The sequence below is a fragment of the Chlorocebus sabaeus genome, chromosome 1 (genome assembly GCF_047675955.1).
Source record: "Chlorocebus sabaeus isolate Y175 chromosome 1, mChlSab1.0.hap1, whole genome shotgun sequence".
Lineage (NCBI taxonomy): Eukaryota > Metazoa > Chordata > Mammalia > Primates > Cercopithecidae > Chlorocebus > Chlorocebus sabaeus.
The window spans coordinates 83,614,380-83,631,395 of record NC_132904.1 but is presented as its reverse complement, the minus strand read 5'-3'; the positions used below and the strand labels follow the sequence as shown (position 1 = coordinate 83,631,395).

Below are 17,016 nucleotides of genomic sequence, written 5' to 3'. Positions count from 1 at the left end.
TGGTGGGAATGTAAACTGGTAGAGCTATTGTGCAAAACAATAACCAAAGAAAGGAAATCAGTATATCCTCAAAAAATTAAAAACAGAACTATAATATGCTACAACAAGCCCCCATCTGGGTACACATCCAAAGGAAAAGGAATCAGGATCTCTGATATCTCTACCCCTTTCTTCACTGCAGCACTATTCACAGTAGCCAACGTATGGACTCAAACTACTATCAGTGACAGATGAAAGGATAAAGAAAATTTCACATACACACACACACATACACGCAAACACACAGGAATATTATTCAGTCTTATAAAAAAAGAAAATTCTATCATTTGTGACAACATGTATGAATCTGGAGGACATTATGCTAAGTGAAATAAGCCAGACACAGAAGGACAAATACTGCATAATCTCTATATGTAGTATCTAAAAAACTCAAACTCATAGAAACAGAGAGTAGAGTGGTGGTTGCCAGGGACTGAGGGATTGGGGAAATGGGAGGATGCTGGTCAAAGGGTACAAAGTTTCAGTTATGCAGAATGAATAAGTTTTGGAGATCTAATGTATAGCGTGATGATTATAGTTAATAATAATGTATTGTATACTTGAAATTTGCTAAGAGACTTGATCTTCAATGTTCTTACCACAGACCTACACAAAAGGTAACTCTGTGAGGTGTGATGGAAATATACATTAGGTTTATTGTGGTAATCATTTCATGGCATATAAATCCATCAAAACATCATGTTGTATATCATAAATATATATAATTTTTATTTGTCAAAAACACCTCAATAAAGCTGGAGGGAAAAGAAATCTAACAGTATTTTCCAAGCCCAGTGGTAAGGACCTTCATCTAGTTATCTCTTTAATTTTCACGAAGCCCCTTGGATGATAAAGAAATTTTGTTTTTGCTTTTGTTTTTCCTGGAGAAGGTTACTATGGTGGGGAATTCCTCTAAGAAGGAAACATAATTTCTTCATTTCCTTGCTGGAAATTATTATCAATTGGTCAACATCCTTTCCTGGGAGCTCATTATATCCCTTGTGTTCTAAGTGCTAAGGTTTCAGTGTAATGTATTAATAGTAAGTACTGAACTGGGAAGTCAGAAGGCCTGGGTTCTAGCCATGCTCTGCATCTAGCTAGCAATATCAACCTGGACAGCCAATTAATATTTCCCTTTCTCTTGCTGTCTTCATTTATCTTCAAGATGGGGCGATGAGGTGGACCTTTGGGTCTCTAAGTTATCTTCCACTTCTGACATTCTATGAGCCACACAGCCTCTACCAGTCTGGTCTCATGTGAATGGTATAATTCAGACCTCATTAGCTTGTCCCTCAAGGAAGGCTTAAACAGTATCACAGGGGCAGAAATGAGAAAGTCATTCAACACAATGCCTTCCTGAACACAAATGTTTTGAAAAGGAGGAAGGAGAAATGGCATGGCAGAGGGAGAGGAGTGATTGGCCACTCCGAAGGACAGGCAGGCAGGGAATGTTTATTCATTCTTAGTCAGCAAATGACAACATGCAGCAGTAATATAGAGAACAGGAAAGAGCTGGATTATACAGAGCAACCTATGACCTAGCTCCTGGTGTATGCAGTCTGAAGTCTCAGGTCTGATTGACGGGTTTGCTGCTATTTACCCCAAAACCTGGTTTCCACAGAAATCCTAGTTTCTGGAGAAGGTAGATGGAGGAAAGACAGAATTAGATATGGTGGGAAGGGTCCTGGTAACAGGGTAAGGGACCTGTAGTTTTAACCGTGGATTAGATAAGTCATTTCCATTCACTGGGTCTCAACTGCTTTATCTGTTAAGCGGTGTACAGTAACAGATGATCTGGAACATTCCTTCCAGGTCTCTGATAGTCTAATGGATACTATCAGCTGCTATTGTTTCTTTACATTGGTGTGAAAATTGTTTTCTTTTTTTTTTTTTTGAGACAGAGTCTCACTCTGTTGCCCACGCTGGAGTGCAGTGGTGTGATCTTGGCTCACTGCAATCTCCACTTCCCAGATTCAAGCGATTCTCCTGCCTCAATCTACCAAGTAGCTAGAATTACTCGTGTGTGCTACCACACCCAGCTAATTTTTGTATTTTTTAGTAGATACGGGGTTTTGCCACGTTGGCCAGGCTGGTCTTGAACTCCTGAAGGGCTACTAAAGGAAAATCAGATAAAAATATAGGCATCTGGAAATTTTCAGGATGTGATAAATGAGTGATCCTTAATGTCTACCCTATTTTGGGGAGGAATTTCAGTTACCTTAGCAATGCATACTATAAAAACTCAATCAATAGTTGTTAACTGATTAAACTTACTATAATGACTAGGCAAGGAACTAGCTGATTATCAAATTTCCTTGCAATGCTAATATACCCTAATACATTTTACAGAGAAAAACTAGGGAGGCAATGAAGCTGTCTAAGGTAGCATGCATAATGATTAAAAGCACAGGCTGTAGAGTCAGACAGACTTGTGTTGGAATATCAACTCGGTCATTTATTGTGGGACCTCAGGCAAGTTTCTCAATTTATCAGATACTCTATTTCCTTATCTGCAAAATGGGGAGATTAACAGTAGGTACTGTATCGATTTATTCATTTAAGAAATATTCACTGAGGGGGGGTTGCTTCCAAGATGGCAGAATAGGAATAGCTCCCAGCAAGATCGACACAGAAGACGGGTGATTTCTGCATTTCCAACTGAGGTACCTGGTTCATCGCATTGGGACTGGTTGGACAGTGGGTGCGGCCCATGGAGGGTGAGCTAAAGGAGGGTGGGACGTCCCCTCACCCAGGAAGTGCAAGGGATCGGGTGATTTCCCTGTGGTAGCCAAGGGAAGCTGTGAGTGACTGTACCTGGAGGAACGGTATGCTCCTGCCCAAACACTATGCTTTTCCCATGGTCTTCACAACTGGCAGACCAGGAGATTCCCTCCTGTGCCTGGCTTGGTGGGTCCCACGCCCACGAGTCCTGCTCGCTGCTAGCGCAGCTGTCTGAGATCAACCTGGGATGCTGGAGCTTGGTCCAGGGAGGTCCCCCATTGATGAGGCTTGAGTAGGTGTTTCTATGCTCACAGTATAAACAAAGCGGCAGGGAAGCTCAAACTGGGCAGAGCCCACTGCAGCTCATCAAGGCCTACTGCCTCTTTAGATTCTACCTCTGGGGGCAGGGCATATCTGAACAAATGGCAGCATGGCAGCAGATAGCTTCTAGAGACCTAAACGTCCCTCCCTGACAGCGCTGAAGAGAGCAGTGGTTCTCCCAGCACAGCGTTCCAGCTCCAATAATGGAAAGACTGTCTCCTCAAGTGGGTCCCTGACCCCCATGTAGCCTGACAGGGAGATATCTCCCAGTAGGGGCTGACAGACACCTCATACAGGCGAGTGCCCCTCTGGGATGAAGCTTCCAGAGGAAAGAACAAGCAGCAATATTTGCTGTTCTGCAGCCTCCTCTAGTGATACCCCTGCAAACAGGGTCTGGAGTGGACCTCCAGCAAACTCTAACAGACCTGCAGCTGAGGGGCCTGTTAGAAGGAAAACTAACAAACGGAAAGGAATAGTATCAGCATCAACAAAAAGGACATCCACACCAAAACCCCATCCATAGGTCACCAACATCAAAGACCAAAAGTAGATAAAACCACAAAGATGGGGAGAAAACAGACCAGAAAGGCTGACAATTCCAAACACCAGAACGCTTCTTCTCCTCCAAAGGAACACAACTCCTTGCCAGCAAGGGAACAAAACTGGACGGAGAATGAGTTTGACAAGTTGACAGAAGTAGGCTTCAGAAGGTCGGTAATAACAAACTTCTGTGAGCTAAAGGAGCATGTTCTAACCCATCGTAAGTAGGCTAAAAACCTTGAAAAAAGGTTAGATGAATGGCTAGCTAGAATAACCAGTGAAGAGAAGAGCTTAAATGACCTGATGGAGCTGAAAACCATAGTACGAGAACTTCGTGAAGCATACACAAGCTTCAATAGCTGATTCGATCAAGTGAAAGAAATGATATCAGTGATTGAAGATCAAATTAATGAAATAAAGCGAGAAGACAAGATTAGAGAAAAAAGAGTGAAAATAAATGAACAAAGCCTCCAAGAAACATGGGGTTATGTGAAAAGACCAAATCTACGTATGACTGGTGTACCTGAAAGTGACGGGGAGAATGGAACAAAGTTAGAAAACACTCTTCAGGATATTATCCAGGAGAACTTCCCCAACGTAGCAAGACAGGCCAACATTCAAATTCAGGAAATACAGAGAACACCACAAAGATATTCCTTGAGAAGAGCAACCCCAAGACACATAATTGTCAGATTCACCAAGGTTGAAATGAAGGAAAAAATGTTAAGAGCAGTCAGAGAGAAAGGTCAGGTTACCCACAAAGGGAAGCCCATCAGCCTAACAGTAGATCTCTTGGCAGAAACCCTACAAGCCAGAAGAGAGTGGGGGCCAATATTCAACATTCTTAAAGGAAAGAATTTTCAACCCAGAATTTCATATCCAGTCAAACTAAGCTTCATAAGTGAAGAAGAAATAAAACCCTTTACAGACAAGCAAATGCTGAGAGATTGTGTCACCACCAAGCCTGCCTCACAAGAGATCCTGAAGGAAGCACTCAACATGGAAAGCAACAACCGGTACCAGGCACTACAAAAAGATGCCAAATTGTAAAGATCATCGACACTATAAAGAAACTGCATCAATTAATGGGTGAAATAACCAGCTAGCATCATAATGACAGGATCAAATTCACACATAACAATATTAACCTTAAATGTAAATGGGCTAAATGCCCCAATTACAAGACACAGACTGGCAAATTGGATAAAAAGTCAAGACCCATTGATGTGTTGTATTCAGGTAACTCATCCACGGGCAAAGACACACATAGGCTCAAAATAAATGGATAGAGGAAGATCTACCAAGCAAATGGAAAACAAAAAAATGCAGGTTTGCAAGACTGGTCTCTGATAAACCAACTTTAAACCAACAGACTTTAAACCAACAGAGATCAAAAGAGACAAAGAAGGCCATTACATAATGATAAAGGGATCAATTCAACAAGAAGAGCTAACTATCTTAAATATATACAGACCCAATGTAGGAGTACCCAGATTCATAAAGCAAGTTCTTAGAGACCTACAAAGAGACTTAGACTTACACACAATAATAATGGGAGACTTTAACACTCCACTGTCAATATTAGACACATTAACAAGACAGAAAATTAACAAGGATATCCAGGATTGAAACTCAGCTCTGGACCAAGTGGACTTAATAGACATCTACAGAACTCTCCACCCCAAATCAACAGAATATACATTATTCTCAGCACCACATCGCACTGATTCTAAAATTGACCATATAATTGGAAGTAAAACACTCCTCAGCAAATGTAAAAGAACAGAAATCACAAGAAACTGTCTCTCAGACCACAGTGCAATCAAATTAGAACTCAGGATTAAGAAACTCACTCAAAATCGCACAACTACATGGAAACTGAACAACCTGCCCCTGAATGACTACTGGGTACATAACAAAATGAAGGCATAAATAAAGTTGTTCTTTGAAACCAATGATAACAAAGACACAACGTACCAGAATCTCTGGGACACATTTAAAGCAGTGTGTAGAGGGAAATTTATAGCACTAAATTTTCACAAGCAAAAGCAGGAAAGATCTAAAATTGACACCCTAACATCACAATTTAAAGAACAGGAGAAGCAGGAGCAAACAAATTCAAAAACTAGCAGAAGATGAAAAATAACTAAGATCAGAGCAGAACTGAAGGAGATAGAGACATAAAAAAATCCTTCAAAAAATCAATGAATCCAGGAGCTGGTTTTTGAAAAGATCAACTAAATAGATAGACTGCTAGCTAGACTAATAAAGAAGAAAAGAGCAGAATCAAATAGACACAATGCAAAATGATAAAGGGGGTATCACCACCGATCCCACAGAAATACAAACTACCATTAGAGAATACTATCAACACCTCTATGCAAATAAACTAGAAAACCTAGAAGAAATGGATAAATTCTTGGACACATACACCCTCCCAAAACTAAACTAGGAAGAATCTGAATATCTGAATAGACCAGTAACAGGTTCTGTAATTCAGGCAATAATTAATAGCCTGCTAACCAAAAAAAGTCCAGGAACAGACGGATTCACACCCAAATCCTACCAGAGGTACAAAAAGGAGCTGGTATCATTCCTTCTGAAACTATTTCAATCAATAGAAAAAGAGGGAATCCTCCCTAGCTCATTTTATGTGGCCAGCATCATCCTGATACCAAAACCTGGTAGAGAAACAACAAAAAGAGAAAATTTGAGACCGATATCCTTGATGAACGTCATTGTGAAAACCCTCAATAAAATACTGGTGAACTGAATCTAGCAGCATCAAAAAGCTTATCCACCACGATCAAGTCAGCTTCATCCCTGGGATGCAAGGCTGGTTCAACATATGCAAATCAATAAACGTAATCCATCAAATAAACAGAACCAACGACAAAAACCACATTGTTATCTCAATAGATGCAGAAAAGGCCTTCGACAAAATCCAACAGCCTTTCATGCTAAAAACTCTCAATAAACTAGGTGTTGATGGAATGTATCTCAAAATAATGAGAGCTATTTATGGCAAACCCACAGCCAATATCATACTGAATGGGCAAAAACTAGAACATTCCCTTTGAAAGTCAGTACAAGACAAAGATGCTCTCTCTCACCACTCCTATTCAACATAGTATTGGAACTTCTGGCCAGGGCAATCAGGCAAGAGAAAGAAATACAGGATATTCAATTAGGAAAAGAGGAAGTCAAATTGACTCTGTTTGCAGATGACATGATTGTATATTTAGAAAACCCCATTGTCTTAGCCCAAAATCTCCTTAAGCTCATAAGCAACTTCAGCAAAATCTCAGGATACAAAATCAATGTGCAAAAATCACAAGCATTCCTATACACCAAGAAGAGACAAATAGTCAAATCATGAGTGAACTCCCATTCACAATTACTACAAAGAGAATAAAATACATAGGAATCCAACTTACAAGAGATGTGAAGGACCTCTTCAAGGATAACTACTAACCACTGCTCAACGAAATAAAAGAGGACACAAACAAATGGAAGAACATTCTATGCTCACGGATATGAAGAATCAATATCATGAAAACGGCCATACTGCCCAAGGTAATTTGTAGATTCAATGCCATCCCCATCAAGCTACCAATGACTTTCTTCACAGAACTGGAAAAAAACTACTTTAAAGTTCATATGGAACCAAAAAAGAGCCCACATAGCCAAGACAATCCTAAGCAAAAAGAACAAAGCTGAGGCACGATGCTACCTGACTTCAAACTATACTACAAGGCTATAGTAACTAACACAGCATGGTACTGGTACCAACACAGATATATAGACCAACGGAACAGAACAGAGGCCTCAGAAATGACACCACACCTCTACAACCATCTGGTCTTTGACAAGCCTGACAAAAACAAGCAATGGGGAAAGCATTCCCTATTTAATAAATGGTGCTGGGAAAACTGGCTAGCCATATGTAGAAAGCTGAAACTGGATCCCTTCCTTATACCATATACAAAAATTAACTCAGGACGGATTAAAAACTTAAATGTAAGACCTAAAACCATAAAATCCCTAGGAGAAAACTTAGGCAATACCATTCAGGACATAGGCATGGGCAAAGATTTCATGACTAAAACACAAAGGCAATGGCAACAAAAGCCAAAATACACAAATGGGATCTAATTAACTAAAGAGCTTCTGCACAGCAAAAGAAACTATAATCAGAGTGAACAGGCAACCTACAGAATGGGAGAAAATTTTCACACTCTGTCCATCTGACAAAGGACTAATATCCAGAATCTACAAAGAACTTAAACAAATTTACAAGAAAAAACAAACAACCCCATCAAAAAGTGGACAAAGGATATGAACAGACACTTCTCAAAAGAAGACATTTATGCAGTCAACAGACATATGAAAAAATGCTCGTCATCAGAGAAATGCAAATCAAAACCACAATTAGATACCATGTCACACCAGTTAGAATGCGGATCATTAAAAAGTCAGGAAACAACAGATGCTGGAGACAATGTGGAGAAATAGGAACACTTTTACACTGTTGGTGGGAGTGTAAATTAGTTAACCATTGTGTAAGACAGTGTGGCGATTCCTCAAGGATCTAGAACTAGAAATACCATTTGACCCAGCCATCCCATTACTGGGTATATACCCAAAGGATTATAAATCATTCTACCATAAAGATACTTGCACATGTATGCTTATTGCAGCACTACTCCTTTACAAAAAGGAAAGCTAGGTGTGAAGTTTGGGAAATCAGGGGCAAAGTGGAACCCACGGGGACAAACTAGATCCCATGTCTGTCTTTAACCACCTCTAAGCTTGATAATGCAGGTGAACTGCAGAAGCTGGAGTCCTCAGCAACAGAACTACTCAAGCACCTAGCCCAGGACTCAGAGAAAATAAAGGAGATCATCAGAGTTGGAGGAACTGCAGGCCCGGGTGCTACTCCATGCCAGCAGGTGAGCCAGCAGATTAGTAACAGTGTGCATGAGCCACCATGGTGCCTGATACCCAGCACTGACTTTCAGAGCATTAAAATGCTGCTTCACATCTACCTCCCCAATCTTGTGTTAATTTTTCTTGTAGCTTACCCTAATCTAGAACCATGTAGGAAGGAGATTCTGGGAAAGTTCATTTCAGCTTAGCTAGATTAACATAATACGAAACTAGTGGAGTCTACTCCTTGTCAGCCTGGGATGCATACACACTTCTTTTAACCACACTTAACTTCCAAATAAAGACAACAGCAAAATAAGGCTTTCCCTTCACAATACACAATTGTCCCTCATTCAACTGAAAATATGCTATCCCTCTCCCCAAGAGAGACTATAAAGTCCCTTTATTCATCTTTAGGTAATAATCATTCTTTTCCTAGCTGAGTCACACTCTCCTTTGATATCTTGCTATTTAATTCTGTCCTGGTTATTTGTTGCTAACCAACAAACCAACCTAAACCTATAGGAATAAAACAATGATCGTCATGGATTTTATGTGTTAGTAAATGGGAAAAGGCACAGCAAGGATGTTGGGATGACACCAACAGTAGAGGTTAGGAATAGCAGGGGCCAGAGAATCCACTTTCAAGATGGCTTCTTTCCTCACATTTTGGGCACCTGGCTTGGGATGGCTGAAGGAAAGGCTCATCTGGAACTAATGAAGAACCTGCATGTAGCCACTCCTGCATGGCAGTCTTAGAGTAGCTGAACTATTTACAAGGTTGCTCAGAGCTCCAAAGTGAGTTTTGGAGCAAACAAAGTAGAAATTGCATGACCTTTCATGATGTAGCTTTGGAAGTCATATAGTAGCACTTACAGCATACTCTATTGGTTGAAGAAGTTACAAACCCTCCCTGATTCAAGGGGAGAGAACATAAATTCCATCTTTCAACAGAAAAGTCAAAGAATTTGAGGCCATGTTTTAAAACCATCATCTGGGACTTTATCTCGTCTAGTGCATGCTTATACACAATATGTGCTAGCTAGTTCACCCTTTGGTCATTATTTAGCATCATTTTCATTTATATTCATTTCTCATCTCCATTAATTAATGAGCGGTGTCTATGAGAATATTATTAAAAGTGCCTTCCTTTCCATGCTTCCCAAGGTTTCTTGGAAAATTACCCATCCTTCAAAGCTAAGCTTACATTCTAATTTTTCTACAAATTTATCAATTACAGGTAATTCCTTGACTTAAAATGCCTTGGCTTGAGACCCCGGCTTTTACCAACTGTTTCATGGCATATATGATTCCTAATGGCTTCAGCTGACAATAATGAGATGAGTGGTTGACTAGCTACAGTAGTAAACAGTGATTTAAAAAATGTCTTAGGCTCCATCCTGGCTAACATGGTAGAAACCCCATCTCTACTAAAAATATAACAAATTAGCTGGGTGTGGTGGTGGGCGCCTGTAGCCCCAGCTACTTGGGAGGCTGAGGCAGGAGAATGGCGTGAACCTGGGAGGCGGAGGTTGCAGTGAGCCGAGATTGTGCTACTGTACTCCAGTCTGGGCAACAGAGCGAGACTCCGTCTCACAGAAAAAAAAAAAAAAAAACCGTCTTAGGCTGATTCACGAAATAGAGAAACACATTTGCTTCTGAATTGAAAAACAATTTTTGTCAAGGTTTTTTTTAGGCCAGATGCAGTGGTTTATGCCTGTAAACCCAGCATTTGGGAAGCCAAGGTGGGTGGATCACTTTGAGCTCAAGGGTTTAAGACCAGCCTGGGTAATATAGCGAAACCTGCCTCTACAAAAAAATATTAAAATTAGCACAGCATGTTGGCTCACACCTGTGGTCCCAGCTACCCAGGAGGCTGAGGCTGGAGGATCACTTGAGCCCTGAAAGCAGAGGTTGTGAGCCATGATCACACCACTGCACTCCAGCCTGGGCGAAAGAGTGAGACCCTATCTCAAAGAAAAAAAGAAAGATATTTGTCTACTGTAAAAGATTTAAGAATAGAGACACTGTCAAATAAAAAGGAAGATAAATAATTGGCAAAACATCTGACTTGAAAAGAAACCTGAAAGCGTGAACCATGCCTGACTTGCAGGAGCGGTTTATAATCTTGACTTAACCGTCATTCTGGAACCACTTAGGTAGTATTTTGATGGTTGCCTATACCCGGCCCATAATGCAGGCTCTCTTTTTCTGAATAATCAGATCACTTATAGCCAGAACCATTCATTTATGTATTAAACAAATAACTACAGACTGCCTTCTGTGACTCAGGTAATATTGTTCTCTGTTGTTTAGGAGCACAGTAGTGAAAAAGACACAGCCTCTGACTTCAGAGGAGAGTGAGAGACAAAAACAAAACAACCCAATAACTTTATAATACAGAACCTTATGTACAACAACAAGGGGAAACAGGAAATAAGAGAGCTCAACAAAATGCACTTAACCATAAAAAACTTGTTTCACCCTTGGTCTCATGTCTTAATCTCCCCCAATGTGACTGTAAGCTCCTTGAAGGCAGAAACCACCTTTAACAGGTCCGCATACTCTCTAGTACCCAGCTCAGTGACATGTCCACAATAACCCATCACTAAACATTTGTTAATAGCTTGACTGATCAATTTCACTGAAATGAAATGAGGCTATGGATGTAAAAGTGTGTTTGCATTATTTTTTGCCTTCCATGGAGGTTTTTAGTGGTTCATCTTTGTGTTATTACCACCAATAAATAAGGATGTCTGATGTACCATTTAATGCTTGCTAAATTTATGGGTAGGAGGAAAAACTTTGAGCTTCTATTCCTTGAAATGCAAGAGCTCTGTGGTGACAATTCTTCTCTGCTAGCTAGTGGTGCAATGGACTAAGAAGGGAGTTTGGCTCTGCCACTTAATAGGTGTTAATCTCTTGGGAACTTTGATTCCTCAGCTCGAAGTAAGATCAGTGTTCCCTTCCACCTTACTCAGTAGGCGCATTTTTGTTTTATAACTAGTTTGGGTGCAGGGGGAGATGTAACACCCTATTTATAAAAGGATGGAATGTGTCATGGCATCTTCCTTTGCTTCTGTTGTTCCACAGTAAATTCCCAATACTTATGGGGTTTTAGTCCCAGTGAATTATTTCCCTCAAAAACCAGGCAGGATAATAATGAACCACTTTCTTGCATTTTCCATCAAGACAGCTCTTTGTGAGTTCTAAATGTTCTATCTAGATTCAAAGAAGCTAGTTTCTTCATGAGTGGTTGGAATAAGACTTTTCTTGGAAGCTACTGAATATGGATTAGTTGGATTGTTTCATAGGAAATAAAAAGCAGGCTCTAGGGTAACTACTTCAGCACTTAATTGGGTTAGCAAAGAGCTGCAAATGAGAGATTTTCCCGTAGGAGGGAAAGGATGTTTATGGCTTCCACCCCCTTAGGTGATGCATTTTAACCTAAATGTTAGTCTTCCATGTGGCCTTTAATTTACTAACCATTACAAGAATCTATTAGAGCAGAAAACGTCAGGTTGAAAAATTAACACATCACCAGAGTTAATAAGAACCCAGCCTCTTATTAGATACAAATGGAGAGCCCTCCAACTGCCCAAGAGCCTGTTGAAGTCATGTTTGCTGCAGCTCCAAAGCAGTTGAATCTTTACTGCTCAGAGGCTGGACCAAGGAAACTGCCCAGGCACTCAAACCAGAGTTAGCAGGGGCCCATGGCCTGCACTTTATTCAGGTGTCACTATATTTTCCTCTCAGAAATGCTGTGCATGTCACAGGGTGGATGTCCCTCTGCCTGGGACTCCCTCGGGAAGTGTTTTCCGTAACAAAGACAAACATGCCATGCCTGTCACCAGGGGCAGATTGTGGACTGTGTAAACCACTCCAGCAGAGGGAGGCTGAGGGGCTCTGGGCCATTCAGATTTAGCTCTAAGTTATGGTCTTTGTTGTCTTTCCACATTCAGACTGAAATGTGATTCCCCTAGCTTTCTTTTTTGGAAAATACTGGTGATGAGTTCCACCACCAGAAAGAAAAGCTGTTGACAGAAAAGTCTTCTGATAGGGAAGGGGCTTCTTCATGTGTTCTCAAAGGAGACAGTTGCTTCAAGCAAGCTGAGGCAGGATGCCAGGTCTAGGAATAAGGGGTCCAGATCACAAAAGGGTCATCTTTATGGATTAGGCTGGGCGTGAAGCAGTTTCCTCTGCAAGAGCAGTACCATGCACACAGAATTTAGGGCCAGGCAGACACGCACGAGTTCTTCTCCACGACTTACTGTGTAATCTTGGGCAAACTGCTTGGCCTCTCAGAGCATCAGTTTTTGCAAGTTGTGAGGAATAAATAAAGAATGTTAGGCATGTAACACAGTGTCTGAAAGTAAGAGTTCTATATGAGTGGTTATTGATTTGAAAACAGTATTCCTTCACCCAGCACAAATGATGTTCCTTGTGTGCCAGGCCCTGTATGAGGGACAGGTCCTCCTCTGTGACCTCACTGTTTAGTAAACCATGTAAGTATATCTTCAGCACAAAGCACACCCCACCAGCACCTCTCTTCCCAATGAGAAGGGCCAATTGCATACTAACTTCACTTTGTTGAGTAGCTACAAATCTTGCAGGTCATCCCCCTTTGAGTAGCCCTCCAGACTCAGCCACTTCTACCTTCAGTTCACCCATAATTCTCTATCTGTGCACTAGCACACTAAGTTATTGTTGTTTGTTAATCCTTTATCTCCTCCTGTGAGGTCCTAAAGGATGAGGATTATCTATTCATTTGATCTATTCATCTGATTTTGTATTCATCTCTGTAACCCAAATGATTAATAGATCATTTGATCTGTTCATTTGATCGTTTATTCATCTCTGTAGGCCAAGGGTTTCATGCATTACTCAGCACAGGCACACAGAAATTCAATCCTATTGCTGAGTATATTGATTTCCAGCTGGGAATTTTTTCTGGGAAAATAGCCCTGCCTCCCATCTTTGAAGAGCCTCTTCTGTGCCCTGGTTTGGTTGGTCTTGTCATTTTCTATTACTTTGGTTCTAGCCCCAGTTTCCTAATCTCTATAGGGGGCTAATGGAACCTCCTTCATTGGGAGTTTATGATGCTGACTGGAGACAATGCAGCTTCTCTGTGTCCAACACAGTTCTAGGCACAAAGCCAAATACCAAAAAAAAGTTGATTCCATTTTTGCCCTCAGTCAAGTCTCGTTGCCAATATAAGAAGACTAAAAATACAAGACAGAATATGAGTGTCATATGAGTGGCACAGACATTCTTCCAACTTGCACCTAGCCTCTGCCATATGCCACAGAATTGGTTGAAATGGGAGGATAAAAACATGCATAAAACAGTTCCAGGAAAACAGTGGCAAGTGTTGGACAAAAAGATCTCAGGAAGAGGGTGAAAAGTCTTTTACCCAGATCCTCAGTCTGGGGCTGTTAGAGCTGTCTTTAGCACCAGGCTGGAAAGCAGGAGGCTATCCCAGAATTGATCTCCCCTAGTGTTTTGGAAAAACACACACACACACACACCAATCATCAAGTTCTTCAGCATTCATTATGTGTCAGACACCGCTAAATGATTTACAGGCATTATCTCACTGAACTCTTAGAACAACTGTGTGAGGTGGATATGAATTTCCCTACTTCACAGCTGGCCACTTTGAGGCTCAAAGAGGCACCATAGCTTGAACACAGTCAAGCAACAAGTGAACGGTTGAGGAATCCACCTGCTGGGAGTTTTACTGGCCGACTGGAAAGCAGAGAGGGTGGACCAGCACAAAGCCGCGGGGGGCTGGTAATAAGACAGGAAAGTTGGGTTCAAACCTGGGTCGCATGATCCCCAGATCCCTAGGAACCGAAGCAGAAGAATAGTAAGGAAAAAAAGGGGTGCAGGCTGGTGGGAAGGGGGTGCCCGGGAGGCCGGGAAAGGAGTCACGGTGGTTGTGCGCCTTCCTCGTCCCCAGTCATAGGTCAAGCCTCTCCCCTCCCGCCCTCTCACCCTCCCAACCTTATTTAGAAACCGTGTCCCCGAGACAGGAAGGGCGGCGGGCCGAGAAGCACGGAGAGTCCCGGTCTCATTTCCTTTCGAATCCCCCTGTGGAATTTCATTTCATACGGTGAGGAAATCGGAGCGCGAGACCATCGGCTGGTCTGCAGCTTCGCAGCTCCGGGGCGCCTCCCCTCTGGCGGCTGGAGGTGGGCGGCTCCCGGCGCAGGTCGGGCGAGTCTGGGGGCGGGGAGAGGCCGGGCCCGGATCGCCTCTAGTCGGGAGTGAAAATAGCTGTGGGCTCGCGAAGTACCAGGCACCGCGCTAAGCCTTCTACGCTTTATCTCTAATCCTCCCAAGTGACTTTAGAGAGGTGGAGACTGACGCCGAGAGGCTGAGCAATTTGCTCAAGGTCACACAGCCGGGACTGAAAGCCACAATCGGTGTAAATCCAAATCCCGTGTTCTTTGTGTACGTTCCTCTGCCTGACGGAGAGGTGGCCACGGGCCTAGGTTACAGTTGAAAGGAGATGGGAAGGAAAGGGGGCAGACGGAACAGGGCGCACTTCTCACCTGGGAGAGGAGAGGGCAGGACGGCGCGGCTGGAGCCACTGGGCTCAGTCCCCGCCTAGCCCCTGCGCGCCTAGATCCGGGTGGGAGGAAAGCAGGAGCGGGGAAGCAGGCGGGGCGGGGCGCTCAGGGAGAGAGGGAGGGAGGAGCGGCCGGAGGAGGGGGCCGGAGGGCGGGGGCCTGACCCCTCCAGCGGGAAAGCGGCCCCGCCCCGCCGCCTCGCCCCTTGCTGCCCACCGCGCCCGGCCATTGGAGAGGCGCCCTGTCCGTCCCGCCCCGCCGCCGCGCCGCGAGCCTCCAGCGCCGCGCAGGGCTCCGGCGGTGAGAGCTGCGCAGCGCTGGCTGCTGGCTGGCCTCGCGGAGACGCCGAGCGGACGCGGCCGGCGCCGGCTTGTGGGCTCGCCGCCTGCAGCCATGACCCTCGCAGCCTGTCCCTCGGCCTCGGCCCGGGACGTCTAATATCCCACACGGTCGCGCGCAGCTTCTGGAGAGCCGGCCGCTGCCCCCTCATCGCCGCATCACATTCCCTTCCCGGGAGCTGGGAGCAGCGCGGGCAGCTGGCGCCCCCGTGCAAACTGGGGGTGTCTGCCAGAGCAGCTCCCGCCGCTGCCGCTGCTGCCCCCAACGCTGGCCATGGCCTGGCGGGGCGCAGGGCCGAGCGTCCCGGGGGCGCCCGGGGGCGTCGGTCTCAGTCTGGGGTTGCTGCTGCAGTTGCTGCTGCTCCTGGGGCCGGTGCGGGGCTTCGGGGACGAGGAGGAGCGGCGCTGCGACCCCATCCGCATCTCCATGTGCCAGAACCTTGGCTACAACGTGACCAAGATGCCCAACCTGGTGGGGCACGAGCTTCAGACGGACGCCGAGCTGCAGCTGACAACTTTCACACCGCTCATCCAGTACGGCTGCTCCAGCCAGCTGCAGGTGGGCGCCCCCACCCCCACCCCTGGCAGGACCCCTTGGGGAGGGACGCTTCAAACTAACTTTGCAGAGCCCATGCCAAGTTGATCATCCTAGCCTGAAGGAGACAGCTCTCCTGGAAAACTGATTTCCATCCCCACCCCCACTTTCTCAGGGACTGGAAGCCAAAACGTTGTGTAAGTCATCTGGCCTGGGAAAGAACCCACTCTTACACCCCGCCCTTCCGTTTTTCTTCTTTGCCCACCCATGTCTGGCCAGACCCCTAACCCCAGTGGAGCTGAGGGTTATCTCTGCCAAGGATTCTGGCCGCCAGTGCTCAGTCGGCAAGCGGGAGGGAGCCAGCTGCAGCTAAGACTTGGAGGGAGAGATAAGGAGACCATCCCTCACGGACCTTCCCTCTCCCCACTATTTTTGGGGTGTTATTAAATGAAACACTACCGTACCTTTTTCTGCTGAATAGCCCCTCCTTACGGCGTCCCGCAGGGTTTTAGAGGTCATGCATGAAGGAGTGGTTGGGTTGGCTTGAGTTCTTTCTTATCCTCAGGAGTTGAAGGTTTAATGCTTGGAGGGTGACAAGAAGCTGCAGGAAGGTGGTTGGTATATTGGAAGAAATTTTTTTTTGCAGTCATTAAAAAATGTAAAGCATATGTAATGATAGGGAAAATGTTTATTCCACAGTAATAAGAATTTGCATATACAGGGTGATTGTAATCCTGCAACAACAACAAAAAAAATCATTGAGGTAATAAAAAACTGAAAGGAAAATTTTTAAAGTGTTAACATTGGTTATGTTTGGGTTGTTGAGGCTGGATGACTTTTAGAAATTTAGAAAACAGAGAAGTTGTGGGAAAAAGTACACGTTAGTTGTCCAGGCTTCAGAAATCTGGTTTCTGGCCGGGCGCGGTGGCTCACGCCTGTAATCCCAGCACTTTGGGAGGTCGAGGCAGGTGGATCACGAGGTCAGGAGTTCGAGACCAGCCTGACCAACATGGTGAAA

General features: G+C 44.0%; 1 protein-coding gene and 2 long non-coding RNA genes across 5 annotated transcripts in view; 1 reads left to right on the top strand and 2 right to left on the bottom strand.

Moving 5' to 3' along the window:
- LOC103248177 (uncharacterized) overlaps positions 1–15,220 on the bottom strand; it is a 60,129-nt gene extending 44,909 nt beyond the window's left edge. The window contains exon 1 of the long non-coding RNA XR_503163.3: positions 15,108–15,220. This is a non-coding gene — a long non-coding RNA (uncharacterized lncRNA). The remainder of the gene's footprint in view (positions 1–15,107) is intronic.
- Positions 14,085–15,094, bottom strand: LOC140712625 (uncharacterized). The gene is made up of 2 exons (XR_012094345.1): positions 14,557–15,094; positions 14,085–14,396 (listed from the first exon to the last, which is right to left on the bottom strand). It is a non-coding gene; the product is annotated as an uncharacterized lncRNA (long non-coding RNA).
- A 343-nt stretch (positions 15,221–15,563) lies between the features above and the next one.
- Positions 15,564–17,016, top strand: part of FZD4 (frizzled class receptor 4) — a 38,975-nt gene continuing 37,522 nt past the window's right edge. For 2 of the 3 annotated variants that reach the window (XM_008020445.3, XM_008020444.3), the window contains exon 1: positions 15,619–16,022. In XM_008020445.3, the coding sequence (XP_008018636.1) occupies positions 15,738–16,022 (285 nt within the window). In that variant the 5' untranslated portion in view covers positions 15,619–15,737. Of the gene's footprint in view, positions 16,023–17,016 lie in introns of all 3 variants that reach the window. The other variant, XM_038005374.2, reaches the window with a different exon arrangement.